General features: G+C 47.4%; 5 protein-coding genes and 1 non-coding gene across 7 annotated transcripts; 3 read left to right on the top strand and 3 right to left on the bottom strand.

Moving 5' to 3' along the window:
- Positions 1–49: 49 nt before the first annotated feature.
- On the top strand, positions 50–3953 carry Cog1 (conserved oligomeric Golgi complex subunit 1). The gene is made up of 5 exons (XM_017175218.3): positions 50–190; positions 253–953; positions 1019–2076; positions 2142–2798; positions 3646–3953. The coding sequence occupies exons 1-5, from the start codon at positions 57–59 to the stop codon at positions 3769–3771; spliced, it is 2676 nt and encodes an 891-aa protein (XP_017030707.1). The 5' UTR covers positions 50–56; the 3' UTR covers positions 3772–3953.
- LOC108080477 (uncharacterized) lies at positions 3897–5218 on the bottom strand. Of its 2 annotated transcripts, none has more exons than XR_001770911.3 (2): positions 4683–5218; positions 3897–4160 (listed from the first exon to the last, which is right to left on the bottom strand). XR_001770911.3 is itself a non-coding variant. In XM_017175221.3 (2 exons), exons 1-2 carry the CDS (start codon positions 4790–4792, stop codon positions 4011–4013), a joined length of 222 nt encoding a protein of 73 aa, XP_017030710.1. In that variant the 5' UTR covers positions 4793–4948; the 3' UTR covers positions 3897–4010. The 2 variants fall into 2 exon arrangements, 1 of the variants encoding a protein (XP_017030710.1); XM_017175221.3 differs by having other exon boundaries at positions 4721–4948.
- Positions 5219–6115: 897 nt separating this feature from the next.
- LOC108080446 (uncharacterized) lies at positions 6116–11121 on the top strand. Its single transcript, XM_017175182.3, has 5 exons — positions 6116–9240; positions 9313–9520; positions 9581–9767; positions 9830–9946; positions 10027–11121. Exons 1-5 carry the CDS (start codon positions 9100–9102, stop codon positions 10976–10978), a joined length of 1605 nt encoding a protein of 534 aa, XP_017030671.1. The 5' UTR covers positions 6116–9099; the 3' UTR covers positions 10979–11121.
- A 1434-nt stretch (positions 11122–12555) lies between these two features.
- Positions 12556–12627, bottom strand: TRNAT-UGU (transfer RNA threonine (anticodon UGU)). Its single transcript has one exon. It is a non-coding gene; the product is annotated as a tRNA-Thr (tRNA).
- A 6951-nt stretch (positions 12628–19578) lies between these two features.
- Adk1 (Adenosine kinase 1) lies at positions 19579–21013 on the bottom strand. The gene is made up of 2 exons (XM_017175186.3): positions 20408–21013; positions 19579–20341 (listed from the first exon to the last, which is right to left on the bottom strand). Exons 1-2 carry the CDS (start codon positions 20763–20765, stop codon positions 19656–19658), a joined length of 1044 nt encoding a protein of 347 aa, XP_017030675.1. The 5' UTR covers positions 20766–21013; the 3' UTR covers positions 19579–19655.
- A 3061-nt stretch (positions 21014–24074) lies between these two features.
- eIF3d2 (eukaryotic translation initiation factor 3 subunit d2) lies at positions 24075–26066 on the top strand. Its single transcript, XM_017175178.3, has 2 exons — positions 24075–25210; positions 25277–26066. The coding sequence occupies exons 1-2, from the start codon at positions 24221–24223 to the stop codon at positions 25937–25939; spliced, it is 1653 nt and encodes a 550-aa protein (XP_017030667.1). The 5' UTR covers positions 24075–24220; the 3' UTR covers positions 25940–26066.
- Positions 26067–26814: the final 748 nt, after the last annotated feature.

The following is a 26814-nucleotide window of genomic DNA, read 5'->3' as shown; positions in this document are numbered from 1 at the left end:
TTCGTCAGATGTTAAGTCCCTATTTTTGTTTTTAAAGGCGTTATTTCCCGATTTAAATGACGGCCAACCTGTTGAACCTGAACGTGGACACGCTGTTCGAGCAGCACGGCGTGTCCGAGATCGACGCGGTGCACAAGAAGATCCAGACTCTGGTGGAGAACAAGCGCGAGGAGCTGCGCACCCATGTCGGGTGAGTGATGTGGCACTGCGAAAGGGAAATCCACTGTCTAAATGGCACTCTAATTCTTGCAGGGAGCGGTACCGGGACTTGCTGCAGGCGGCGGACACCATTGCGGCGATGCAGACGTCGGCGGGCACGCTCATCGAGCAGGTGCGTCACGTGCAGGCCAACTGTCGCAGCCTCAACGAGCAGCAGCTCCTGGGCTTCCAGTCGGTGGCGAATGCCAGTGCCAGCACGGTGGACAGTCGCCCGGAGGCGGCCCTGCATCAGCGGAGCGCAGGGCGGAAGCTGCAGACGTACTACGGCACCATGGCGCAAATCAAGCTGCTCACCGCCTTGCCAGAACTGATTTGGACTCACTTGGACAACGAACGCTTCTATGCCGCCGCCGAGCTGTTTATCTTTAGCCGCCACATCAGCACCGGCTTGCAGCTGGACGGACAGAGTGCACTGATGCAGAAGCTGCCGGTGGCCCGCAAACAGTGGGAGATCCTGCGTCCCTTCCACGTGACCATCAAGCAGGCGGTATTGGCCGCCCTGGAACGGGAGGAACTGCTGCCCGAGATGGCCGTGGACTGCCTGCAGAGTCTTCTGTTGCTGGACAAGAGCGACCTGGGCGCCGTACTGCAAACCTTTCTGGGTTTGCGCTCCTCCGCCTTCCTAAGCTGCCTTCAGAGCAGGCCCTCGGAGTCGCGGCGCGTCAAGGAGCGTATTCTAGCCAGCTTGGGCGTGCTGAATGACACTGTGGAACTGCTGGACAAGTGCCTGCTAGGTGAGTGGTTATATTATTATAAATCGCAGAGGTCTCTTCGTTTCTACATATATAATTTTCAACAGATGATGGCCTTCTGTTCACCCGGCTGGCGGACTGCGCCTCCTCCACGTGCCCACCCAGCATCAACCGAATGGAAAGTGGCGAGAGGCAGCTGGCACACCTGCTGCCAGACATCATCGCTGGCTTCCGGCCGCAGTTCAAGGTTTCCCAGCTGACTCCTGAGCAGCTGGGTGGTGCCCTCAAGCAGTGGCTGGACAAGATGAATGCCCTGGCAGCGGCTCACCTGCAGCAGGTCTTCGCTTTGGTCAGCAACATGCAGACCATCCAGGACATCAAGTCGGCAGCCAGGTCAAATGGAAGGCCAGACTTCGTGCGCCTTGAGGAAAAGCTGCACTTGGAGCACAGCCAGCTTGACTTCTACGCCCGCAAGTATGTGCCGCTGATCAACGCCCGAGTGAGGGAAATTATCCGCAGCAGCTGGGCGGCGGCCATGAAGCAGACCTACGAGCGGGTTCTGGTGCTCATCGAATCCGGCCAGGTCCAGGGTCCGCATGAGATATGGCGGGAGCAGAGCGACGATCTGCCCCTGAGCTTGGCGGCGGCCCTCAGCGATCAGCCAAAGAGACTAGCAAACCGGACGAAGGGGTACGATGGGGCCACCGTGGAGCTGTGCAAGCAGTTTGACTCACAACTGGCAGACATTGTCCAGGAGCTGAATGTGATGCTCCAGGAGCAGACAACGCGGTCGGAGGACAAACTCTCGCTAATCACGTTCCTCCGCGAGACAGCTCAGGAGCAGCTCACCGAGTATCTGAGCAACCTGAAGGGGCTGCAGTTGAGGGAGCGTCCCGCTCTGCTCCTGGCTCTGCGCAACAGTCTGGCCCTGGTGGAGCTGTGTCCCAACCTGAAGTTGTGCTTCTGCCAGTCCTCCAGCTGGCGACAGTGGACTGCGAATTCGGCTGGCGTTGGTATTGAACACTGGCAGCGCATTTGCGGACTAATCGAGGAGGAAATGCTCAGCTTCTGGCTGCTCATCGTGGACGATGTGCTGGCGGGTCACAGTTGCGAGGACAGGCTGCCGAAGGTCATCAACCACGAAGTGGTCTTGAGGGATTTTGCGGTAACTATATTTTTGTTTTCTATAGTTTACATTTTTTCAATAGCTTTTCTTGAATTGTGTTTCAGCTCTGGCAGACCTTAACGCTGGAACAGCGTGACGAGGAGCAAGACAAAAGCGTTCAATCCACCATTCGCATTCCCAGCCAGCCGCGGCTCTCCCTTCAAACGTATCTCCATCAGTTGATCCAGGCACTGAATATGGCCGTACCCCAGACATTGCCCCCCAAAGTGTTGCAGGCCTTTAACCAGCGTCTCTTGGGGAAATTACTCGCCCACTACAAGGGACTCACCTCAGCGGAGGGCACCAAGTCCAGCCAGAACATTGCCCTACAGCTGTACTTCGATCTGAAGTTCCTGGAGCGCGTGTTCGCCATCAGCCGTGAGGAGAGGCTTCTTTACGACCAGATCCATGCCCAGCAGAATCAGCTGCGCGACTGCATCGATCCCTTTGACTTCGAGCTGTTTGCCGAACACATTACCTCGCATGTGGCCAGAGCCTCTGGTCGCCTGCAGGGCGAACTGGGAGTACTGACGCCATTGGCAGCTGCTCCAAGCCTGAGCAGTGCCTTGGCCCACGAAGCCGATCCCAATGTGCTGTGTCTTAGCTCATCGGGGTCCACGTCGCTGTGGTTCCCCCTGCTGCCAATTGTGATGTCCCAAGCGGCCGGAGGAGGAGGGAGTGCCAGCGAGCGGAAGATCTTGGCCCCTGAGCCGGCGGAGAAAGTAAGTCAATCGCTCGGAATGTATATATCGGTTCTTTTTGCAATCTTTATCGAGCTGTAATTATCTGTTCCAACGTTTCTCTCCTAGGATTTCGTTCTCTTGCAATCCTAAGTCACTACGTAGTTCCATCGTTTGCTCTGGTTGGGTAGGAAGTGTACTTGATTGTTGATATTTCGTTACTAGTTTGCATGCTGCATGGTTAGCTTTACCTAACAAACATTTTGAGCGAGTGGCAGTTCCTCCCTCCTGTGCTCTTACTAGACGCTTCATTTCCGAATTGAGAGGCTCTTCAAACTGAAGCCGCAGTTTAATTAAACTAATTTGGTTTGGCCAGCAATAAATAACCAGAATGCCGCAAGACAAATTTTAATTAGGTGCAACTTGCCGCCGCTCCCCGGCTCTCTTCACTTCGCCCGCAAGTGCTTGGCAAAAGTTTCGAGGCTCGAAGCCGAAACCAAAATTTCCAAGTGGATGGCCAGGACATCGGCAGGATGATTGTGTGTACATTGTGTGTGCGCGTGTGTGGTGGTATGTGTGTAGCTGAGTGCCTCAGATGCTAATTAATGAATCGCTGCAATTATTGAAATCAAATCGCTGGGCAAACGCTAATTTATGGCCTCGGCTCCTTGGTCGTTTCTCGCATGTTTTGTAATTAGCTGCGATCTCCGCCGGTATAAATCGCTCTCTAATTATGTCTGCCTTCTGTTTGCCCTTTGCTTGTTGTTCGCCATAAATCTGAGAGTTCAACCGCAAATTAACAGATTAATCAGACAAACTACCAATTAATAGTACTAATTAATTAAAAACATTTCGCTTTTCCCCTCTATCTCTTCGCTCTCACCCCCAGGCGGTGCCAACGACCACGACACCGACGCGGAAGTCCGGGGGCAGTGGAGCCCGCAAGGCAGACAGCGGAAAATCCAAGTCAAGCGCAGCCTCCTTCTTCGGGATGTCTCAGGAGTGGTTTCGCTAGAAAAGTCAACTCAAGTGGCCTGTGAAGTGCATCCGAGTGGAATTCGGAGGGGCCTCGCGCAACCGTTCCATTGTTAAGCTAAGCATTCGAAATGTTTAACCTGTAACCAACCTGTAGCAAACACGTTTGTTGAGTCACATATATATATATTACAGATACATATTCCCCGATACCACGTTTAATTTCAGCTTAATTCTAAATTTGTAATTTTTAATGCGCTTTGATGTTTGCCACCGTTGCTATTTCTTGCCTCCTTTCTTGCCACCGCCTGCGGCTGCCTTTGGCTCTGGTCCTTTCTTGGCTCCACCTTTGTCACCACCACCGCCTCCTTTGTTTTTATTTCCCGCCCCGGCTCCAGCAGCAGCTCCTGCGCCGCCACCTCCTTTTTTCTGTGGGCAAAGAAGAAACACGGAAAGATTTCTCTTTGAGCTGTGACTCGGCAAATAATGAGCCACGGTTGTTTAAAGTTGCTAGCAAAGTCAGTTAATGAGAAAAGGTTAGTAGTGTCGTGGGATTGCAGTGGGAGTTGAGCCCCTCATACCAAAGAGGAGGCTTTAAAAAGGAACCTTTATTTAAGCCCGTACAATAATAATGTAATAAGTTATTAAAACCTATTTAGAACTTGAATTTTTATGTATTAAATAATAAATCAATCTGCCTTTAGGGTATATTTTAATTAATTTGGGCAAACAAAAATATCACATGAACATTTAACTATATTATTCAAACCAAATTAGGTTTATGTTTGCTTATTAAATTCGTTAAAAAAATACCTCGAGGCATTTTTAATTAGTTATTTTGTGGAAACTATTTGAAATCCAAGGAAGTTTTGCAATATTAACTCTTCTATTTAGGGCTAAAAGCAAACTGAATTAAGCATTTAGACGAGAATTATCAGTAGTTTGACTCACAGTTAGTACGCTAGTTGCATAACACAAATATTGCTTACATTGCCGCCACCCCCTCCGCCGCCGCCTCCTCCTCCTCCTCCGCCGCCACCGCCACCCTTATTTTTACCCATCCTGCGACTATCAACTTCTTGGGATAGCAATTATTCCGATTATTTAATTTATTTGCTTTGGTGTGGGGCTCGTTGTGGGCTTTCGGCACGAACTAACTCTGGCCGCAGCTGGCAAATTGCAACTAATAAGCATCGCCAGAGCCGCAAAGCGAAATGCATGAAATTAAATCATTTGGCCAGAAAAAGAAGGCCAAAATAAACGTTGAGAGCAAAACACAGAATGCGCAACAACACCCGACGGCGAAAAGCGGAAGCCCGAGAGAGCCTTTGCTGTCTTTTTGTTTCGATTTTCTGGGTGTGAAGGTGAGAGTGGTTAGGAGAACGGACTGCGGCTGCAATGGCCAATGGCTCTTAACTGATTTAATCATCGCCCTGGCATCACTTCCCCTTCCCCCTTGGGCCGGAAGCCATGGCAAGTGACTCTCTGGCGGCGACTGTTGGATTATTTTGTAGTGCCTTTGCCGCCACTGTTTGGCACTTTCATTCCGATTTTGTTTTCGGGGTCTGTATTTGCATTTGGCCATGTCCGCACCCCGCCGCCACCTGTTCCCCAAGGCCACGGCATTGACATTGGCCACCTTTCGCGCTTCTGGTTTGGTCTGCCAATGGCCAATGGAAGGCAATACGCTGATAATCCCACGGCTCAGTGACGTAGCCCACGGATACGGGCAGTGCAGCAAGACGGTATTTATAGATGCAACGAGAACCGAGGGAGCTCTCTGGGGCTAAGAGAGAGATTTTCGGATTTAAATGGCCAAGATATGGTAAGAACGGCGATTGAATTCGTAGATATATGAGGGAGAATATGGCGAGCACACAATTGAATCAGGAATAAGTGGTTAATAATTCTCTTGGATAACGAGTAAGTCGTCCAATGGGCTAAATCGAGGTAAATGGAAAACATAGGTTACGAACATAAACTGAAGCTAAAGATTGTTGTGTTAACCCTATCTACATAGCTTACCATAATGCATTTAAACCCTTATTTCCGCAAATGCATTTATTGAGTATACGCCATGTTGCCGTAGGATGATTTTACTAATAAACCCAATGCAAAATCTGACTAAATCAGGCTTTTTAAAATTATTTAAATAAATTATTTTGGCTGTCTAATATTTACAGGAACTATAGATAGATGGAACTAATTTATTTGCGATTGGGAAATTGCCATTCTCAATATCAAAATTAAACAGGCTATTGATTTGCACAGGATTTTATTTGTTAAACAACTAGTGAGCCTTGATTAAATTGATTCTGTTACAATTTCGATGTACATAGTTGGCCAATAAATAAACCTAGCTAAACATCCTTTATGTTGAAATATTTACTTTCTCCATGTTAGTACTTTTTTTTTGGAAACTCAACCAGGAACTAAACATCTTTAATATAACTACCTAGCTCCATGCATATTTAACCAGCATGGCTGTTCCCTCCGCCCACGCCACCTTAACTTCCATCTTTAATTACTGCCACAGCTCAGCAGGTCTAATCGGAATGGAATACATTTAACGGCCTTCCGCCTGTCTGCGCTCCAAAGAAAAAGAAAAATGTCCGAGTCTGATTTCTTCATATGCTAATTACAGTTATCAAAAAGTTTCTCTGGCGCTGGCATTGGACACGACACTGGACACTGGAAACTCAATGCATACATAATGAGTCCTCCTACTTTTCCTGCTGCTGCCTCAGATTCCAGATACCAGCCAGGAAGCAAAAAGAGATGGGAAAGTACACCGGTCGGTGGCACCTAATTAAATTAGATGTTTTATATTATGGTGAGCCGTAAGTGAAACCGATATCAGCAGCCGGCAACCGAAATGAAAAGGAAAGCCCCAGCTCTGCCAGGGGGACTCAACAAGTCGCAATCTGCACATGGCAACGAGCATGAAAACAAATTAGAACTGAAAAGTATGAAATAAGCTCATAAAATTACGCTCTCACATGCTTTGGAACGAAAGGAACGGGGACAGGTGACCCGTTGCCGGAGGCGAGGGCAACAAAGTCCTGCCGCTCCGGACATTTGCTGCAGGTGCTCCGGCCGAGAGTTGCAGCTGAAGGACTCCGAGTCGGAGTCGGACAGACACTTTGAATTTAAACGAAATGGGCGGACTTTCCGGGACTGTCTAAATACATACATAAGGTCGGGACGGATCTACGGGGATGAGACGCAGGGGCTAGAAGCCAGGAGCTGGGAGCTGCCTCTGTAAAAGTGCGGAACTTTAATTAAGTTTTGGTTCTCCCAGCTGACTGACATCTTGAATTACAAATGAAAAACTTGTGTGCAGCAGCAGAAGGAAAGCAGCAAAGGAAACGGGCCAAAGAAGCGACACGGAAAAAGGACGAATAAAAAGGCAGGACTAGGAAAAAAGCAGTGCATAATAACACACTGAACTGCAAGAGGTGGAGCTGCAGCAAAAAGGCAGCTTCTGCAACAGAATGCGAATAAGTTGCACAGCCAGCAATTCAGCGAAGGAAAATAGAGCGCAGCCCCCACGGATGGACAGCCCCGAGTCACTGGGCGGGAAACCCAAACAACTACCTTAGCCATTTACTCAGTTAGCCATTTGGCCAGCTGGCTAGTTAGCCGCCATAAGAATACCCAACTAAATGGGACCGCGAGTTTCCACCAACCGGCGCGCCGGTTCCTTAAAGTCCGGGTATCTTGAGAATCGAACAAGAGCCGCAGCGACAAAAATAGTTTCATTCATGCCGAGCCAAGAAAATTATGCGCCAAGACCCAAACTACGGAATACCCTTGGGTATCGCGATTATCAACTTCCATTTCCTCTGATCTGTGTAAATCCCAGGCACTGGTGACGTCTGCTTACGTTAGTTTCGGCTGCGAAATAATATTTATCCAGGTAACAGATAAGATAGCACGATGGTGGCTACAATTAAATCAAAGTACAGAGTCTGTAAGTCTTGAATTGGGTGCAACAGTCCTCGAATTTTAGACAATTCATTCGTTAAGGCTTAAAGTACATTCCGGTTTACATTAAGGTTTATGTGTTAATATTTAATATTACAACTAGATTCCAGGTCTTGATACAGAGCAACTAGTCGTCTGTTCAAGTATGAAGCTTCATCCGTAGCCGAACTTCATCATCAGCAGCCCTGCCACAGAATTTGGTTTTAGTTCACGTGCCACCGGGAACGGAAAGTTGATTTTCCCTGCCGGCTGCCTGCTGCCTGCTGCCGAATGTCGACTGCCGTAGCTGGAAAATCAGGAAACAGATGTTTGCAAATATCTTGCGAGAGAACTTTTTCGCCAAGGTATTTAAATAACGTTCTCGCTGCACCAACTTTTTGTCAGCCGCAGCGCAGAAAAAGGGAAATAAAACCTGAAAAGCGCAGAGAATTGAGCATAGAGGGCTGGCCGAAAGGAAACCCATTCAATTTCGCTGAATTGGGCAGATTTCGTTTGAAGGGAATTTCCCGAATTATCTTGGGTACGCTCAATGGGATATCATGCTGCATTCATATCGAAGCGCCGCCTACATATACTTTTAAATAAACCCAACTGAGCACCTTAAGAGCGCGTGTCAATGCCGATAATCCCCACTGGTGACTAATTAAAATGTTGGGTAAAAAATGCTCAAACTTTCCATTCCATTTCTGATATCACGATGTCGGACGTCTTGAGGTATCCCTGGTACAAAGTCCAAATTGTATTTACCAAACGCCCCTTAGGAAGTCGAAGAGCTTGTTTAATCTATTTGATATGCCGGCAGACCCCACAGGGTCTGCCCTTTATCAAAATAAACTCAGGCAAAAGAAAATGCTTATGATATTTATCTTTATCATGGGGTTTGACAATCTGCTTGAATGTTCGGAAAGCCCCAAGGCAACGGCTTGTGTTTATAAATAAAATAGTCGCAGCTATTTCCTTCCTGTAATTGTGACCCAAAGCGGCAACAGTCCCAGTCAAGATTACATAAAGCCCTGATAGAGGGAAATCCGAGACCCGGAACGCAGATAAACTGTGAGGAAATTAGGGATGGATGGTCGTTGCCATTGACTGGTCAATGGCCAAAATTTAATAACGCTTATCGTGACTAAGGACACCCTTCAATTAATGAAGCCCGCACAAGCAATCCGATTAACTTTGAATAATATATGCATACACGGGCCAACTTTGGTCACTAGTGTTTATCTTTCATTGATACCTTGCACTTAACCTAGGCCATGCTTATCGCCGGCGATAAGCCCCGTGGGATCCGCGTCTTTATAAGTAGGCCCGTCGCCTGGACAGCCCACAGATACCGGACGATCTTTCGGGTGTGCACTGAAACTCTCAACTCGCAGCAAACATGTCCAAGTTACCCTGCAGCTACGACGCGGAGAAGCGGATCTGGAAGGGCATGCCCCAGTACAGCCCCTTCAAGCCGGACACCTCCCTCGGTCGTGTCATCTTCAGGAACATGAGGAACTGGCCCCAGAATGTCTGCCAGGTGAGTTGAGTCCGGTTTGCCGTTGCTGCTCCTGTTACCAGGACATGTTTTACCTGTCTTGGGTCTTGCCAGATTTCAGACACCGAGGGCGTGGAGGTCACATTCGGTCAGGCTCTCAGCTGGGCTGTTCGCATCGCACAGCACCTGAAGAGCCGTGGCCTGGACCACAAGGATATCATTGGCATCTCCGCCAAGAACACTACCTATGTGATGCCCATCGCAGTGGCCTGTTTCTTCCATGGAACACCCTTCCAGTCGGCGAACCCCATTCTGGAAGAATGTAAGTATTAGTATTACATTTACATTATTATTTAAATTTTCTATAATATGTATCTTGCAGCCACACTCAAGCACTTGTACACCATCTCCAAGCCAAAGGTAATCTTCACTGATGCCGTGCACTATGAGAAATTGTACTCGGCCACTAGCGACTTCAAGCCAGAGATTATCCTTACCACCGGCACTAAAGAGGGCGTCCTCAGCATACAGGATCTGCTGCATCCAACGAAGACGGAGTTCTACTACCAGTGAGTGGGGCATTAGGAATCTTCCGATTCGGGCTATATAACAATTATTTCGTCCATATTAGGCCAACTCCCTTGAAGGAAGGACCCAAGCAGACGGTGGCCATCCTTACTTCCTCCGGCACCACTGGAATGCCCAAGGCTGTGTGCATCTCCAACGATATCCTGATTCAGGAGACTGTGTAAGTTGGTTTTTCCACGTCCATAATAGTAATAATAAATCAAAATAAAAGTACCTTCTCCTATATCTCTTTTTCTGCAGCTTCGTCAACTCCAGCGACACCATCTTCATCTCGGCCAGCCTGGACTGGATCACGGGTCTGTGGGCCACCATCTTCAGCACCGTTAACGGGTGCACACGCATCATCAGCAGCAAGCCCTTCACCGCAGACTACTTTGTTTACCTGGTGAGCAAGTACCGCATCACGTACGCCCTGATCCCGCCGGAGCACTGCTGCGCCCTGTTGGACTGCCCCACGGCCACGCCGGAGGCTCTGGGCAGTCTCACCAAGCTGAACTTTGGCGGCGGCCGGATGACGCAGGCCACCGTGGAGAGGATCAAGAAGCTGGCGCCCAACGGAGTGCTAAACTCCTCGTACGGCATGACTGAAGTGGGCTTCATTGTGTTTAATCATGGACACTTGAAGCTGACTGCGGCTGGCAACCCACTGCCGGGCATCCAGGTGAAGATCGTGGACGACGACGGCAACAGCTTGGGCCCGAACCAGACTGGCGAGATCGTCGTGCACAACGGCTTCAACTGGAACGGGTACTTCGCGGACCCCGTGGCCACCAAGGAGATGCAGGACGAGGAGGGCTGGTTTCACACCGGCGACATGGGTTATTTCGACGAGGACGACTACCTGTACATGACCGACCGCAAGAAGGAGGTGCTCAAGTGGAAGGGCCTGCAGATGTGGCCTGCCGAGGTGGAGGCGGTCATCGACGAGATGCCAGAGGTGAAGCGCGTCTGCGTCATCGGCATCTACGATGAGACACAGGGCGACGTCCCCGGAGCCCTGATTGTCCGCGAGGATAACGTAACCCTCACCGCCCAGCAGGTAATAGACCACGTGGCCAAGCGACTTCCCGACATCCAGAAGCAGTTGCGCGCTGGCGTCCAGTTCGCGGATGAGATCCCGCAGAACCACAACGGCAAGGCCGTGCGACGCTATGCCCGTGACCTGTTCGTCGCCCTGTCCAAGAAGAACTGAAAGCGCAACCATGCTTAATGAAGTCCAAGTCCAAGTTTAATTATAAGTTCTTTAGGTTAGGGATACTGGCTGATCCTTTTGAAATTGAATCGCTTTTTTAAACGCTTGCTAAAAGTCACTCGCAACTTTCGGTGCTCCAATAAATAAATTTCTGATGAATGGAATGTATATTTTTGTAAAATATTTCCGGGTTAACTTATGCGTTTTTTTCGTAGTATACCTCTAACATCGTTGAGGACTCTTTTCATGGGGTCAAGGGCTTGTATCAAAGTATTTATTGAAGTATTTACAGCTGAAGTCGCAGTCAAAATACAATTGCCGAGAACATTTGATTAACGGTGCCATCCCATCAATTCGGTTATAAAAATATTGCGCCAGTTTGGGCGGGAATTTCGGCCATAACTCAAGTGGAACCGTGTCGCTGTGTGTTTATGGCTAAACACTTTCATGGGGTAAACAAAGAATTGCCATTTTGCGTCAGGGGCCGCGACTCCTCCTGCCACGGCATAAAAAATCATTTTATTTAGTCATAAAAATCGCACGCATAGAATTGGCCAGGGGAGCGTCGAATCCGCGCCGGCAAATCACGGGGGCCGCACAAAAAGAAGCTTTTCACGAAATTAAAGGTAAATAAAATGTTTATGAGTGGAGAGCAAGCGCTCGCTCATATGATTTCACATTCGATTGAATAACATTTACACACGCAAGCGAGCGCCGCCAAGGATTCGCAATCTGCGCCCGGATCCACATCCACGTTCGCATCCACGTCCGTGGGATCCGTCGGGGGATGGCTGGCACCCAAAGACGGGCAATAAATTCAAACATGTGCACATAAATTTTTATTTCGATTTACTGAGCCGCTGTCAGTCCTGTCCTGTCCCCAGCCCGAGTCCTCCTGCCGAGTCAGTCCCCCCCTGCTCCCCAGTCGGTTTTATGAACTGTGAATATGCGCATGATGAAGTTGCCAAAGGATCTCGGCGGAAGTGAATCGTTCGGCTTGCGGTTCCCTCGCTGTGCGTGTGTGTTTGCGGGTGGTGTCTGTCAGGAAAGGGGGCTAGGATCGAGGATGGAGTGTGCAGTTTGGAGGAGGTGGTAAACGTCAATGGCATCACAAATTATTGCATCTCAGTGTGCGGACAGTGGATAAAAGGATCGATTGGGCTTCTAAAAAGTTTGAGAGCTTAATCTTATTAACTACAACTTACGTCTTACGAACTGACTTCCTTTATTGTAATTTTTCCGGGACTGTTCTATTGTTAGGTTCAATAGGTTTTATTACCTCTAAAGAAGCCTGTTTTGCCCACAGTAAATATTCACCAAGTCTCTGATGGCAGCGGGAGGGGAACGTGTTCTGCCGTCAGTCAATTGACTTGTCTAGGCGGGGAAATGGGAATTCGGGTAGAAGTCAGCGGCAAATGATCCCCGCGCCTACATAAGTCAAATAACGAAAATGTCAACTCCTGATTGAAGACCCCCCAAAAGCGACGCTGCAGCTCAATCAGGCTTGAAATATGCACAGTTTGGCGGCACTACAAAAAAATATAAAAAAAATTATAGAAAAAAGTCACATTGACCTTTGCCTCTTGTGAGAATTGAACTCACGGCCCCTGGTTTACAAGACCAGTGCTCTGCCACTGAGCTAAAGAGGCTCACATTTTGATGGAGTTCTAAAACCCAGCTCAAGCCACATTTCTGATTGCTCTTAGAAATTATAGTACTTCTATTTCTAAAGGTATCTCGCAGGTGCAAACAATAAACAGGTGTTTGAACAGTTGTCAACTGATAACTACTCGAGTCCCGGACAACATGCGGCGGCAAGTACCCATTCATTTGGGCAATCACTCAATTGCGTTGGCTAATTAAAACTGTGGAGATGGAGCCCAATTAGCAGCTACCCTAGAGATACATTTTCCCATTTTCCCACCTGTCCGTCTCGTGTCTCGTTGGCCCGGTAATTGATAGACCGGCGCACTGAGGCAAATACCCGAATTCGTGTGCAACTCTCCCGCTTGTTTATTTGGAAAATTGGCAAATCAATTGCCTGAACTGAATAAGCTGCCACACATCATCGGCAACGCAGGCTAAGATGTATCTGTATCTGCATCTGTGGCGTTCCCCTACGATTTCTATTGGAACCGCAAAAGTAATTGGCGCAATGAATGAAATTAATGAAACGCATCGCAATCTTGTGTGATCTTTGGCAAACACATTTGCGGTGACAGCCGGGGATGCAAATACAGATGGGCATAGAACAGAGCTGACAATTTGGCATTTTATAAGTTATGCAGTTGGAAACTTGTTTTAAAAATTTAAAAAAGTCAGATTTATTAAAAATCATTTTCAATTTCGGAAGTTGATCCCATTTACAAACTTCGATCTGGTAAAAATGACTTTTTCCAGCATTTTTATATAAAATTTAATACCTTGCTAAGCCATTTCCAATTTAAATATTTAAAGACTGCTCTCTCAACATTATTTCTTAAAGCACTCGCTTAGGCTTTTCCCAAATTCAGGCAAGTTTCATCGCATTAAGAGCGTAGGCAAACAATTCCAAGAGCAAGAGCAAGTGGAAGCCAGCTGAAGCCGCTTATAAAGTGCAGGAACACGTATACGCACCGTTGCTCCGGCATAACTACTCTCCCCAACGGCGCCCCCCTGGGCAGATTATCTGGCAGCAACAGCAGCATACTTAACAAGTATTTATCGAGTTTTTCAATATTTTTAATGCCACTTTAAATACTTGACGCGATTATTTTCCACCGATTTTGCTTTGCGTACACACACACACCTCTTTCGATATATATATACATACATTTATAGTATATATAGTCCCGCCTTTCCATGCAGCCTGCACTTTTTTGATCTCGCGAAAGTAAAGTTTCAAGTGCCAAACACACGCAAACTTTTTGCTCCGTTGCAGCAGCATGCAAGTTTGCTGCCACCGAGAGACATAAAACTTTTATAGAAGTTATTAAAAGTGCGACGAAATGAGAGTGAGGGAGAGGGGCATACTGAGCGAAAGAGACAGTGAGTGAGAGCAAGATCTGGTAGCTGGTCTCAGCGCCAAAGAGTTGAGAGAAATGATTCATTTGCCATTCAATAAATCTTCGCTCTACTTGACTACACCAGGCAGATGCCCGGCAGTTCTCACTTCCCCACACTCGGATAAAATTCGTGATTCAGAAATATAATAAAAAGTCTAGCCATTATAACGAATATTGCAATCAAAAGCATTCCTCTAGAAATACAAAACCAATAAAACCGAAATGGTTCGAATAAACAGTAAATGTTTATATTCACATTTGGCTAGGCGGTCTTCTAACTCTCTCAAAGTACATAAATATTAATTATTGAATTAAATATTGAAGCAGTTTCCTAATTTTCTCAGAGTTTATTCCCGGCTCCCAGCTATCGCGTTTCTGCATCGGACGGACGCTTTAAGTAATGACCATCAACGGCTGGATGCCGACGGCGCCAGTTTGTACATTGTTATCTGCTAAGGACTGCGGGATTATTCGGCGATTCCAAGGTGCAAGGATGTGGCCCGAAACCCAGCTCCGAGGCATACACTATCCTTGCCCTGCTCCCCGCACCCATTCATTATTCAAACGCATTAACAGAAGTTGTCCGGCTCGACTCCGGCTGTAGCAGGACAATTTTCGTGATATCCTTGACTTGGCATAACTTTGTCCAAAGTGGCCCAGGGCCTGCTCCTGCCTGCTCCGGCTCTGGCTCCTGCTCCTGCTTCGCCTCCAGCTCCTGTATGAAAAGTTTTCCTGCTGCACTCGAACAATAACACAGCCAAGTATTTAAATGCAAATTAGCCCCAAATGATGCAATCATAATGCAAGTGGCTCCGGGCCCAGACCAGAAGGCTTGAGTGGTCATGGGAATAGGAGGCGATGGCGATGACGATGGGGATGGGGAGGAAAGGAGCCTGTGCAGCAAGACTGTTTCTGTACGAGTGTAGGTTTCCCATTTAATTTCCACTTGCCTGGGCTCATTTAGCCCAATTTGGCAGCCACTCATAATTTCCACTTCTTTTTCTTTCGCTCAAATTAATTTCCACCTCTATTTTATCCATTTCTTCCTTTGTATCCTGTAGAAAAACTGAGTCTGCAGGGCCCGCCGCGGGGGTGCGGAAGATAAATGCATTTCAACACATGTTGTTGAAAGTTAATTTCCAAAAACCGTTGCTCATTTATTTTTAAATGTGCATTTAGTGTTGCTTTGCCCAGCTCGCCTCTTTTTGTTTGCCTGCAAGTGCGGTAATGCATTTTTGATCGTTGTATTCAGGCATTTCTCGGGCATCCTGATGCACTTTAAATGAGGTTCGGAATTATTCAAATGCTCTCTTCCAATGCTTTCCAACCGAAGTGCCAGGGTTCAAGTCTTTATCCCAAAGCCAACTATTTCCAGATGCTGCAAAAAGGCCAAAAACTTGGCAATCGAATAGCCAACTCGGCCGCAAACACAATCAGCTTCACTCCCGAGAAATGAGCAACTGGAGAATTGAACTGATGGCAGGACAAAGGCGCACACAGCACGGCTGCCCGGCTGGGAAGGAGAAACTTTTGGTGTTATAATCTGTACCGAATTTAAGTGCCCTGATATTGCTAATTAACCCACAGCCATTCGCACATGCATGAAAGCCATTTGCGAAATTGGAAAAACAAAGGCAACGGGCCACCGAAGACTTCTTGTGCCCGGGTGGTCGGTCGGTCGGTCGTCGGTCGGAGAGTGTAAATGTAATTGTGATTGGGTTGGTGTTGGCTGGCAGTTTATTATTTTGCCAGCTGCTCCTGGAATTGGAGCTGCTCTTGGATGTGTTCCAAGGCGATCCGTTCGTTTTTGGTCCGGCCAGCAGCACTGAAACGGGGCGTATGCGTGATATGTGCGACAACAATGCAAGCGAAGCAGCTTGGAGGAAACTTTTCAGATATCCAGCGACTGTCTCTGAGGCGGAATCTGGCAATGAACGCTTGAGAACACACTTTAAAGTCCATTAGCGCTGAGTGGCCACAAAAGCAGCAGTCACGAGGACAGGAAAAATTCGAACAAACTTCAGAACGGAATCAAACAATGGCAAGACGCATTGCATATTTATTTATGTATATTCGAATGTATTACAAATGTATATTTAGCACAATTTATTCAATTGACAAATTTCCAGTCTGCGACACTTGGCAGAGAAAAATATGGCCACAGAGGGAGAATGAAAATTTGTCTATTATTTGTGTTACTTTGCGGTTGTCAAAATATTGAACCCGCCATAAAGCAAAGGAAAAATCTTGTTCGTCTTTTATTGCTGCTGCTCTATTGAAGTTTTGCGGCGTGGAAGAAGCCAAGAGATATTCCATGAAATATTGTAACTGCTGCAAATTATCGTTCTTCGTTGCTAACATAAAACTTTTACCACCGCCGGCCCCACAGCGCTCGCCTCGCCGCTCCGCAAGCCCGGGAAAAACTCTATGCAAATGGCTCAGACATTTTGCAATTGATGCTGCTCGGGGGAATGGCAATGCAAGACCAGAAAGGGAGCTTAAAGCTGTTTAAAATATGAGCAAATTTAACAAAATTCAGTAGAACAAACCAGCCCGGCTCCTAAACTCACCAATTCATTTTGGCCATGTGGCAGTGACATGTAATGAAAATGCTTTCAGCTTAATTCAATAGATTCGGGTCAGCAAAATTATTGTTCTAAGCCGAATCGATGCCATGCATTAGCAGGAGACACGATTCGCCATTATCCCGGAAATCCTCGATAATTTCACATAATCCACAAGAGCACACAGTGTAAACTTGCAACTGCCAAAGCCACAGCCAGAACAATACGCACAACGGAAATGGCAATCAGGACTAGAAACTGGATACAAGGGGAGAAATATTTCTTATTTTATAAAAGAAATATATTCTGTTTATGATATTTCAAGATAAACCAGAAAAAGTGAAATATTTTTCAAGTGGTGTTATGGCTTTTCCCTTCATAAATATTATTTATTAAATATTATTACGCTAATACTAGTTTAACTTTGAGAGTACAACTTTACAAAATATCACTTGAACTTTAATTGTTGCGGCTCAACTTGAGCAATATTTTCTCGCCGTGCAGGAGGAGCTCATCGGACGTCTGCGAGATTGCGGTTGCAAAACAATGACTCACTGACTCACTGAGCAAATGAGTGGGAAACTAGATGCGGGACTTGAAAAAGGGTTCCTGACGAGACATTGGCATTGGCCGGCAGTTGGCTCGCTACAAAGTGTAGAGCTCTGAAAAAGAAACTTTTGCCATTCCCAGCACAAACACGATGCGAGCAACTTTCAACATTTACTGCTTGGCGGTGGCTGTTGTAACAAAGTTACAAGTAGCATTTGAAACTTGTCCTGCAAGTCCTGTGCGTCCTGCCCATTGCTGCTGTCGCCCATTGCGTATGAGTGATTTTTATGAGCTGCTCTCCACGTCATGCGTGTTTGTTTGTTGTCTGCTCGCAGCTATTCCCCCGTCATCCCATTCCCACACCCGTCTAGTGTTCTTCTTTGGGCCCAAGGACATACGCAATTATTCGAACATGACAAGTGCAATCTGCCGATGGCTCCACCTTAGAGGAGTTTCTGATTTGGCTTCTGATTATGCTTGCCTCTGGGTGGAAGCTAATCAAATTAAATCACTTAATTGCATAAATTAGGCCTCAGTCTGTAACAGGAGTTGTTTCTTCCTGAAAAAAGAAATGAAAAGAAACGAAAACTTTTAACTGGACATATACACCATCGCTTCATATCTTGGAGCCAAACATGTTCATCTGAGTTGTGATTTACCCAGAATTAGCTCGGCTCGAAATTCGAGCTCTCTTTGTTCAGTCAACCTGAAATCAAACTTCGGGCCCCTTGACTCGTCCAATAAATTAGATCTCGCAGCAGTTTTAATAAAATTCTGGCCCAGTTAATTAAAATCCCGCCCGGGGCCGAGTGCAGCCGAATCCGAGTCCCGGCTGCCGTAATTAAGCTGTCAGCCCGCATTCCATTTGAGGAGATCTCACCTCTCAAGTCATAACTCATAACTCATGTGGCCCCTGGGTCGGGGAGCCATGTGTCAGAACATTAGCTCCGAGATGCGCATATGACAAATCTGAAAACTTTCTAGCCGAGATTCCCTTCTCGTTTCGAGTCGTGTGCTTCGGTTTAGTTAGTTATGTTACAGTTTCCCGCTCGCCAGACGCCAAGTTTGTGGATGCGGAATGCAAAGTAATGGGAGTAGGAGCCTTGAACAGAGTTTTTCAGCTTTAAGTTGTTTGACTTTGGACAAAGGAAATCTTTTGAGTTGCTGTTTGCTGCTCATTTTTCCCACAGCTAATTGCGCGGTGTCCCAGAACGGAGAAGTGAATGAGAAGCGCTGAGCCACTGGGCACACACAGCGTCGCTGAGCAGGATGGTTCCTGGAAGCGGGAGCCGGAGGGATAATGTCATAAATCACCATGGATATATGCATAAATTATCGCTTGAGCTCTGCCAGCGACCAGCGGCCAGAAGCCGATTCCTTCTGGAAGGAAAGGAGGTCGCTGTGAAAGTTAAAAAACAAAGCTCACGATAAACGAAGCGACATTTAAGGATTTAACGAGAAAAAATCGCTGTCACGAGGACGCATCGTTTTAATCAGTGGAAGACAGTCACTGTGCTGCCACGCCTTTGTCGCCCCCTTAGCTCCATCTCAGCTACAGTGTGCGAAATCGCATTTGTATAAAAATGCAACAGCTTGTAAAATAAACATTTCGTGAAATGTTCTTCACATGATATATAGGTAAAACAGGAAAATCGAAAACGAAGTTGAAGATTGAGAAAGCCTTTTCTTATCATCATATTTGCCATAAAATAAAAAGTCCAGGAAGAAATTGAGGAAAAATCTCTTGCCATGGGTAGAGAATTAAAAACTTTAATTATTATAAAATGTAAAATATCTGTCCGAAACCACTGTCCGCTGGCACGTGCTCATGTCCAGCTGCCTCGGCTTCGCTTCTCCTCCGTCTTCGGCTCCGAAATGGTAGCAATATTTTGTCAGACCAAAGTCAACAGCCGGCAGGCAGCAGGCAGCCGGCAGGAGACGCCAGGACCCTAAAGACAAGGACCCACCCGACTCGTCGGTGTGGGGTGGAAATTTACATTGGCGCTGCAAAGTATGCAACGCATATTTTTACATCACTTCTGTTTGCCTTTCTCGCAGAGCCACAGCTCGGCGGCGGGGAGCAGTCAGCCGGGAAAAGGGCGTTTTATACATTTAAATGTATTTATTTTTGTCGGAGCCAAAGGCAGCGCCAAGAGCCACAGGACTCTTGCCGGCATGAATATGCCAGTCAAGGTGCGGGCCAAAGGATGTTGCCGGCGGACAGAGGCAGGCTCTTCGATGGTGTGTCTGCCCCCGGTGCTTTAATTATTATATTGATCGCCCATGGAGCGAGCTCGTTAAGCTGATAATCAAGTAAGGAATTTATTCGCCTTAGCACCGTAGTGTTTGGTGTCTAGGGGTGATAAAACTAATTAAGAGGATTTACCACTTTAGAGAACTTAAACCTTATCCTAAATATCAACTTTCAATACGCCCAAGATAATTCAACTGAAATTGATTTACGTTGTAATAAAATTTTGATTAAGCTTTCAGAAATTAAACAAAATCCCTGATTAAATTTTACATGCATATCTCATTAAATTTCGGCAGCTTTTCGATCTGAACGCCTATCACGTTTTGTGTCTGATGGGAAGCGAATATGCCGGTGCGGATGCAGTAGTCCAGTGGCAATTTTTGGACAAACATGGCCAGGAACCCACCGACAAATGCGTCGTTGCTGCCGTTGGTGTCAATGATCTTGCTCTTGTCTACCTTTGGCACGGGGTACTCCAGGATGCGCTCGTTTTCCTGGAAGCACAGCACAGGACAAGTGGCGTCCAAGATTAACACCAGGCGCGGACGGATGTTGGCCTTGGGCATTGACTGCAGCTTGTGGCCGACCTCGAAGATGTTCTTTGTCTTCCAGCCGCTGGCATCGCCAAAGGCGATAGCCTCCTCCTTATTGCAGATAATGACGTCCACGTTCTGCATGACCTGAATGAGAGCGGCGCGCTGCATCTGCAGCACGAAAACGGCGCTAAAATTGAGGATCATCAGTCGGTGGGACTCGGCGCACATTTTGGAAACGCGCTCAACGACAGACGGGCAAACGGCCATGAAGAAGCCGGTGAAGTAGAAGAACTGTGAGCGCTCCAAATAGCAAAGGTTCTCCTCGTCATCCATCCACTCATCGGTAAATAGAGAGGCGGCACCGAGGTTGGCCACCATTGAGCGGTTCAAGCCGTTGATAATCACGGCGCAAGAACCTAATCAGAGGAAGAAGGCGCTGTTCAGTCAAAAAAGTCGATGTAGTAGTGGTGTTGAGGTCATACCAGTTGGCAACTCTTCCTTCACCTGGTATAGAGTCAACAGGCCATCGGCCTTCGCCCTCTTGCCGATGCGGTCGCCTAGCTTATCGTTACCCACTGCTCCAGTGAAGATTCCTCGTCGGGGAGTCTGCACGATCCACTGGAAGATCCGCATCGTGTTCTGGCATGCTCCACCCGCCGAGTAAATGACATTCTCCATGTTCATTAGCTCGTCGAAGAGCGCGTCGTGCTTTTCCTCGGCGATGATGGCGGCGTTGGGGCTCAGGCCGAATTTCTCAAGCATCGTGTTGTCCTCGATGATGCAGGTGATGTCCAAAAGGGGATTGCCGAAGCCCATTAGGATTCCCTCGGGCAGGTCCATCTCGATCGTTGCAGAAACGCCAGTCAGCAGCTCGGGACCCAAGGTGGCTTTTATATCTGAGGGATTGGGTGGGACGGGAGCAATGGGATCGACTGTTGGTTAAAAGTCTAAAGAACATTCCCTAAACTGATCCTGCAGCGACTTGGGTCCTAAGGATTGGCTTCCGGGTCTAGCTCGTGTTCATGCTGCCTAATTTTGTACTTATTTTGACTGATTTAACGAGAGATGTGAGTGGAGGAGAAAAGCCATAATTCCCCATTCAGCTCTCAGAGCGAAGTCGAAATTTATTTCCCTCGGTTGCTTAAAGCGATAATTACCTGCATAAATCAATCAGGACAATTAATATTGCTGTGGCCCAATTTAATGTGCTATTAATTACGTATCCATCTTGTCGCCGGCAGTATGTATAATTGCTGTGCAATTATGAAGGAGGACTGTGAACGGTGCGCGGTGTGCGGAGCTTTTATTTTCATTTTTCAGCCGGAGATGAATGAATTGAATGTAAGTGGGCTTGACAAGCCGAGGCGAGGGGTAGGTGAGTGCAGCCACCCAGAACGTGAATGTCCTTCCTCCGCCAAAAAAACACCATCAGCGGCAGGAGGATAGGAAAGAGTAGGAGGCAGGACTGGGAAACAATGGCATTTGCAGTGCTTTGCACAAGTTGCCTGGCATAAATTTTAATTTTTATGCAACACAAAAGCAGCAGCAGCAGCAGCCCGAGCTTTCCACGCGCGTTGAAGCCACACGAAATTTCAGGACGAAAAATATGGACCGAATGGAAAAGACCCTATATATAGACCCTGAATATATTTATTTAATGTTTTCAATACACTGCTTTAAGTAAATTAAGTCTTATAGATGGAAATTGTAGAAGACATAATCACTACTATATGGGTTAAGTAGCAGTCATTCCAAGACTCAGAATTTTTACAAGCCCAGTCGGATTATTATTGAATCCCATTAGGGAATCTTAATTACAGTTTTTATTATGTATTCATAGGTTCTATAGTTTCACCCAATTTGGGTCTTATTGTCCCGCATCTTACATCCCCCAAATGGCCAAGCATTAAGCTACGATTTGGTATCAATATTTGCGGCCTTGAAAGCGGCGAGAAGCCGTCAATCCTGCGCGATAGCACTGAGTAATTTCCAAAATAAATTGTGTAGTGAAAATGTGTTTTTAATTTCCCTTTCAGGGGGATTATGTACGGCGGCATGGCATACCCTTCGGAGAGGGGCTCGTTGTCGTTTATCGCTCGCGAGCCCCGCCAAGTATGCAGGCGGTTTTTCACTTTGCTGCTGCTGTTGTTATTTTTGTTGGTGGCACACAGTACGCTGCTGTATGTAGTGGCAGTAGTAGTAGTGGCAGTTGTGTTGTTCCTGCTGTTTTTGTTCCTCGGGTAAGTACTTACTTATGTGCCAGGGCATTATTCTTGGCTATATTCCTTTGCTAAACCGCTGCCGCTTTTTCCCAGCAGATGCGAGGAGCATCAACGGCAGAAGCGATGGCGGATGAGATGAAGATGCGGGGCGGAGGCGGAGGAGGAGGGAGACTGCTGAATGGTGAAAGCGGAGAGCGGAGGGGAAACCGCAGCGGTGACGTGGCAATGCAGCTGCATAATGTGGCATGCGGTTTGCATTAAAAATGATATTGCAACACGAGCCGCACATCTGCAGCTGTGTGCCGTTAGGTGCCGCCTGCAGTCACTGACAGCCGCATGGCAATTATAATCCACACACACTCACTAGCTCACACTCAGAGCATCACGCACACTCCTGCTCGGCTTAAGTCTGCACTGGGGAAAATTTCCGACTTATTAGGTTAAGCTTAATGCTCCCATCCCAGAGAAAGTTCCTTTTGAATTGGTCCAAACTAATGCAAGTGCATATCCATAAGTTTATAAATTAAGTTCTGAGAATAGAGAAGATTCGAATGTTGAACTAGGCCTTTCTTTCTGTGCCTCAACTGGCAAGTGCGAAGGAATCTGGAGCTGGGCCATGTAAGCAGCAGCTGCCAGTGACACACACATCAACATGACACCCTGTCGCCCTGACAAAGCTTAGCTCAGAGTCCGGGGAATGGGATCTGGATCTGGGCGACTGTATGGAGTTACTACCACAAACCCACACCCACATCTACTCCCCATATCATCTTCCACACATCCAGGCACACATTCACACGCTCGACATGTTGCTTTTTGGGGATGAGCCGGAGGCAGGATGTCCGCTTCCTTTTTCGCCGCTTCTCACGTTGTTATCTAACAAGCTTTTTATGTGATTACCTTTTGCCTTCTGTTAGTTTTACTATAATTTGGCCTTTGCGCTTAACGAGATTGTTGTAAGGTGCTCGAGCTGCCAGCCAGCCAGCCGAGAATAAGGAAACCGACACGCCGCCCCGGCTGAAGCGGGCTCTGACCGGGTCCTGTATACAGGACCCTCGTTGCCATTGTACTGCATTGTGCCGTTGTTTCCTTGCCTTCCCGCTGCTTAGCTGCGAACAATGGCCCAATGTTAGAGTAATGGGAATGATGGCGTGCTGTTGAGTTTGGGTGCGTTGCCCAGTGATAATCCTAAGACAGTTACTTTGCTTTCTACACCACTTCCACAGCTCAGCAAACATTTATTCGAGCAATTCGTGAGGGATTTTTTTTCAAATGATACAAAAAAGGAAGATGATGAAAGTTGTCCTCGATCAGGTCAGTACGCGCAGGACAAGCAAGACCGCCGCTATGCTAATCACCACGGCGTTGGTGACCAACCGAAAGATAAACAGACAAGTCATTGCTTTATTGCGGCTGCCCCACCAAGCATCTGGTGTATTTTCTTCCAGACAGATTCTATACAGACAGGAAATCAAAAACCACCTAGGCCCAAGGAAATTGAAAGCTAAATTCCTACTTTCAATGGTTACTTTGGGGTCATAAACTTTTAAATCCATCTCCGGATCTTACTTAAATATATTGAGGTATTCACTGATTTTTATAGAGTATATTTTAGCTTTATAAAAATAAGTAAAAAGCGCAACACACGGACTAGCAGCATAGAGTTGCAGACAGTTCGATATCGATACTTTGAAAGACTAGTCTTCATATCGATATTTACATTAACTAATACTTTTATTTATAATCAAAAGATAAATGAGACTTTTATAATTAACAAAGATTCGACGTGTTTTTTTTTAATTTTATTCGAATCACATTTACTTCAGAAAATACTATCATTTTCTTTAAATCTGGTATTCACTTAAGTTCTTTTAAAATAAAATGTAATGACAGAGTAGCCTAGTCAAGAGTTGTCATTCGACTTTTGTCATGTCAAGTAGTTCTGTCTCCTCCGTATATGAAAACTTTCTCAGTCTGATTTTCCTGCGCGAGACAACTAATCTGTCACTCAGAAAATCTTAAAATTCCTTAAATTTTCGTTTGGTTTTTCCAATTCTGCTTGTCGATACGACCATGTCGACCTACGCTCCGTTCATCAAGCCACAAGTGGAGTACAACGAGCACGGCTGGGGTCCGTGCGAGGTGCCGGAAATGGATGTGCCTTACCAGCCGTTCTGCAAGGGCGACCGCCTGGGCAAGATTTGCGATTGGACTGTGCCGCCGCAGGAGAGGAAGTTCGCCAACAAGTATGCCTCTTCCTTCGGCAACAGCGGTCAGTACGCGTACTTCCATGAGGACGACGATACCACCTTCCACCTGGTGGACACCACTGGCTCCCGATCCCAGAAGCCCTACCAGCGCGGTCGCTTTCGCCCCAACATGCGCAGCAATGCTCGCGGGGGCAGAGGTCGCACAGGACGTGGAAACGGTCCTGCGGGCATGGGCGGCGGTCCGACGGCAGGTGGCGGCACTGGGAATAGTACGAAATACGGGAAGGCTCGGGACACGCGCCGCTTCCAGGGCCGCCGTTTCGGCCGGAATGCCCCCTCCAGACTTCGAGAGAGCTCAGTCGTTGTGCGCTCCGAATGGGTATCTGTCGAGGAGCTCGACTTTTCACGCCTCCTCAAGCTGTCGTTGCCAAATGTCAAGGAGGGCCTGGACATCGTGACCTGCGGCTCTCTGGAATACTATGACAAGGTCTACGATCGGATCAACCTGCGCAATGAGCGGGCTCTGCTGAAGATGGACTGCATTGTCCACACGGTGTCCACCACCGATGATCCGGTGATACGTCGCCTCTCGAGGACCATGGGCAACGTCTTCGCCACCGACGAGATTCTGGCCACCATCATGTGCTGCACTCGCTCGATTTACTCCTGGGACGTGGTCATTGAGAAGCTGGGCACAAAGGTTTTCCTCGACAAACGGGACAACGCACGCTTCGACTTGCTGACGGTGAACGAGACCTCAATGGATCCGCCGATGGACGAGGAAGGCTCCATTAACTCGGCACACAGCCTGGCCACAGAGGCTACGCTCATCAACCATAATTTCGGGCAGCAGGTATGTTTACAATTACTTAAGTAAGCTTTTAAATACAATATTTATTATTCTGCCTGCAAATTAAAGGTTCTGCGCAGCGGCGATCAGGAACCGCGCTTTAAATTTGACGAGCCGAATCCGTTCCAGGAGCCAGGCGTTCAGCTGGCCCCTCTGGGCTACCGCTACCGCCAGTGGGATCTGGGCAACGGGATTGTATTGGTCGCCCGCTGCAAGCACAATGGGGTGATCCAGGGGCCCAGCGGCGAGATGCAGTTCCTCTCGATTAAGGCCCTCAACGAGTGGGATTCGAAGGCGGCCAACAGCGTGGAGTGGCGCCAGAAGCTAGACACGCAACGCGGCGCCGTTCTGGCCTCCGAACTGCGGAACAACGCCTGCAAGCTAGCCCGCTGGACCGTCGAGGCGGTGCTGGCCGGGTCCGACCAGCTTAAGCTGGGCTACGTGTCAAGGGTGAGCCCGCGGGACCACCTCCGGCACGTGATACTGGGCACGCAGCAGTTCAAGCCGCAGGAGTTTGCCACGCAGATTAACCTCAACATGGACAATGCCTGGGGCATCCTTCGCTGCCTGGTCGACCTGGTGATGAAGCAGCCGGACGGCAAGTATCTCATCGTGAAGGATCCCAACAAGCCAATGGTCCGTCTGTACGACATACCGGAGAACACCTTTGACTCGGACTCGGACGACGAGGACGACTCCAGCGAAACCGTCGGCAACTCTACAGAAATCTAGGGAATAATAGTAATTCTCTTATTCATTCATCGATTCTTTCAAATAAACGAATAAATCTAATAGTATGAATAAAGGGACCCGTTGACAGGCGACACATGCCGCAGTGACGGGCGCAACGCAAATGCAATTTAAATTGAGTTTTGACCGAGCAAGTACAGATGTCGGGGGTGAATGCAGCTGAGTTATTTGTATTCGGTGATAACATGGCCACATCAATCACTGCGGTTCGAAGAAATACAAAACGAAAGTCGGCTAAATATGTGTGCATTGTGCTGAACATGTCCCGCCATTACCAACTGACAATCGCAATAATTGAAGAGGGAGTCGGAGAGTGGTGCTGTTTGGCTGACAAACCTCAGGTTCAATAAATCACCCAATACGGCATCAATCAATGCAAATTCTGTGCCGGGCTGCTGCGCGTGCGACAATTTAAACAAAATGTTTGCGTGCTGAATGCCATTTAATTAAATTCATATAAATGCTCAAATTTCATATCCATCCATCCAGCTTTTTTGTTATCCGCCAATTCAATTTGGGCAGCCACTGGGCACAAAAGTGCAAAAATTATTCCTCAGCGGAAATGCAAATCGTTCAACTAAATTACCGAAATGTTTTACACATTTTTGCTTTTGTTTTGCCGCTGACCATTTTCTTTTTGTTCAACGCTAAATTGAATTTTGTGCTATTCAATTTGCATGGATAGGTTCGCCAGCGAGTGAGTGTGAATGTAGAGTGTGTGAAAATATTTAGCGCTGTTTTGCAAATGGGAATTGTTTCAAATTATTTTTAATTCCAGCCTGCGGTTGGCTAAGTTGATTGATGAAGTCAGGGTAATTAATAATTTATTTTACGGAGCCATTACGCTCGTCAAGCAT

The sequence above is a fragment of the Drosophila kikkawai genome, chromosome 3R (genome assembly GCF_030179895.1).
Source record: "Drosophila kikkawai strain 14028-0561.14 chromosome 3R, DkikHiC1v2, whole genome shotgun sequence".
Lineage (NCBI taxonomy): Eukaryota > Metazoa > Arthropoda > Insecta > Diptera > Drosophilidae > Drosophila > Drosophila kikkawai.
This window is presented reverse-complemented; position numbering and strand designations above follow the sequence as displayed.